The sequence below is a fragment of the Crocuta crocuta genome, unplaced genomic scaffold (genome assembly GCF_008692635.1).
Source record: "Crocuta crocuta isolate KB4526 unplaced genomic scaffold, BGI_CrCroc_1.0 scaffold13, whole genome shotgun sequence".
Taxonomy (NCBI): Eukaryota; Metazoa; Chordata; class Mammalia; order Carnivora; family Hyaenidae; genus Crocuta; species Crocuta crocuta.
In genome coordinates this window covers 8,712,425-8,714,675 of record NW_027530007.1, presented here as the reverse complement: position 1 = coordinate 8,714,675, position 2,251 = coordinate 8,712,425, and the positions used below count along the sequence as shown (strand labels likewise).

At 67.1% G+C, this 2,251-nt stretch overlaps 1 protein-coding gene across 1 annotated transcript in view; it reads right to left on the bottom strand.

Annotated features, from left to right (window-relative positions):
• DVL1 (dishevelled segment polarity protein 1) overlaps positions 1-2,251 on the bottom strand; it is a 10,613-nt gene that overhangs the window by 5,592 nt on the left and 2,770 nt on the right. The window contains exons 2-4 of the mRNA XM_077763937.1: positions 764-833; positions 508-629; positions 171-274 (exon numbers count right to left, since the gene is read on the bottom strand). Coding sequence (XP_077620063.1) covers positions 171-274; positions 508-629; positions 764-833 — 296 coding nt within the window. The remainder of the gene's footprint in view (positions 1-170; positions 275-507; positions 630-763; positions 834-2,251) is intronic.

Genomic DNA, 2,251 nt, shown 5'->3' with positions numbered 1-2,251 from the left:
GGGGGGGGGGGGGGGGGGGGGGGGGGGGGGGGGGGGGCAGAGTCACCTGGGGAGACAGGCCGAGAACCTCTACCCGGGAACCCCCATTGGTTGGGGGCAGTAACTGGGAGCAGGCAGGGACATGGGGGGCACCGTGGGGGCCCAGGGATGTCTGGGGTATGGCCTGTTACCCTCTTCACGGTTCCGGCGCCGGGCTCGCTCACGCCGGTGGCTGACCATGGACTCCGTGCCAGTCTCGTTGTCCATCCCATCACGGCTGCTGGCGACATTGGGGCTGTGCCCACAAGAGGGGGTGGGGCCAGGGCAGGCTGCACCTCGGATGCCCTCCCAGCTCCTTGCCCGTTCTCCCACGCACCCACCCACTCACCCACCTAGATGGAGCTTCTCTGCCTGCCCCTCATGCGCTGACCAGTTTCTACTGCCCATGGGTCCCTGGTCAGCTGCCCCTCCTCCCGACAGGCCTGGCAGGCAGCATACCCCTCAGGACCACCCACCCACAGTCCTTACTGGAAAGAGGGGGGCCGGGAATCCCCAATGCCGCCCGTCCTCTCAAGAGGTGGGGGCAGGTCTGTGTGGCCATCAGTGCTCTGAGACCCTGCATCCGAGTGTGCACCCTCGGCCAGGACCAGCTGCGGAGGAGAGTGATGGCTCAGACACACCCACCAGCCTGCGGTGGCCCCAGCCCCCAGCCCCCACATGGGCTCACCCAAGCCCCAGTCCCCACCCTAGCCTAGCATCCTCTGCCAACATCCCATGGACTCACCCAAGAGACCACGCGGCCGTTAAAGCAGGGCAGCTTGGCGTTATCATCAGAGATTTCCTCCTTCACCACCCTGTGGGCAGACATGGCCGTGAAGCCACCTGCACGGGGGCCTGATGGCAGTGTGGAACTCTGGGGGTAAGACCTCCCCATACTCTCGTCCAGGGTGTGTGCCCGCCCAGGCCGTGCAGCCCCACGCCCAGGTGTCAATCTGTGTGGATGCCCCTGCCCAACACGTTCCCTTCCTGGGGACCCCTCCCTGCTGGCAAGCCCTAGCGGCCATAATGCCCAGGTCTTGATGCCACCCCTGGTCAGGGAGGTTTAGGGATGGGGAAGACAGCCAGGCAGGCTGCAGAAGACCAGCGCAGTGCTAACTGGGAAGGAAGCCCACAACGAACATGGTCAGACACGGGGGTGGGGGGGGCCGTCAGGTATCAGGCACAGTTCACAGCGGCAGCTCGGGAGGGGCGTAGGGCAGAGCAGGCAGTGGTTATGGCCCAGACGCACCCCCGGGGATCAGGGCAGGCAGGGTCAGGCCTGCAGCAGGAGGCACCCCTACACCCTACCTCCCTGGACCCCAACCCTGCCCAACACAGTGAGATTTCCACACCGGGACTTGGGCCAGAACAGGCCGGAAGCAGCCTTGCGACCCGCTGACCCCGGACACCTGGACTCTACTAGCCCTGGGCAGCAACGGTGGCAGGAGGTCCCCAGAGCGCTGGCACCCGCACCCCCGCAGGGAGCAAGGCCCAAGCCCACCACCCACCACCCAGGCCTCAGGAGGCAGAAGAGACACAGCCCGCCTGCGCGGGACGGGGCACCCTGCCAGGGTGGGCTGCACATGCGACGGGGAGGTGGAGACACCATGTCTGCTGCCCAGCAGCACATCCACAGCCCTACAGAGTCGGGCTTCCAGGGGAAGCTGGGACCCGGCCCCAGACTCAGCAGAGGCCCACGTACCAAGCTGTCACCACAGCAAGACCTGAGGTGGCCTAGGGCCACATGGGGCTCTGCCAGCCGCAGCTGGCAGACAGAGCCTGGAGCAGCCGTGCTGGGAGCCCAGCGGCCCGAGAGCGCGGTCTCGGGGTGAGTGCAGCAACAGACTTGGGGGNGCAGACGAGTGCCCCAGCCCCCACACCACAGGGCCTGCCTGGTTCCCCGAGGGGCAGACGTGCCAGAAGCACCCAGGTCCCTCCGCCCACCTGGCCAGGGCCTCCAGATGACCACTCAGCCAGGGCTGCCCCCCACCCCTGCACCGATGTCCCACTCCCAGGACTCAGAGTCCCTGCTTCTCTGGCCCCCACCCCCCAGCCCCAGGAACCCAAGTCATCCAGCCAGCATGACAGAGCATCCCGCCTTCCACCTGAGGCCTGGGGCACCGGGGGTACCATGGGGCCCCACTCAGTGAGGGCAAGACAGCCAGGGTGGGGCAAGGGGCACCAGAGCCCCCAGGACAAGGGTGCAGGCACTGTCTCCAGGATGCACGATTCT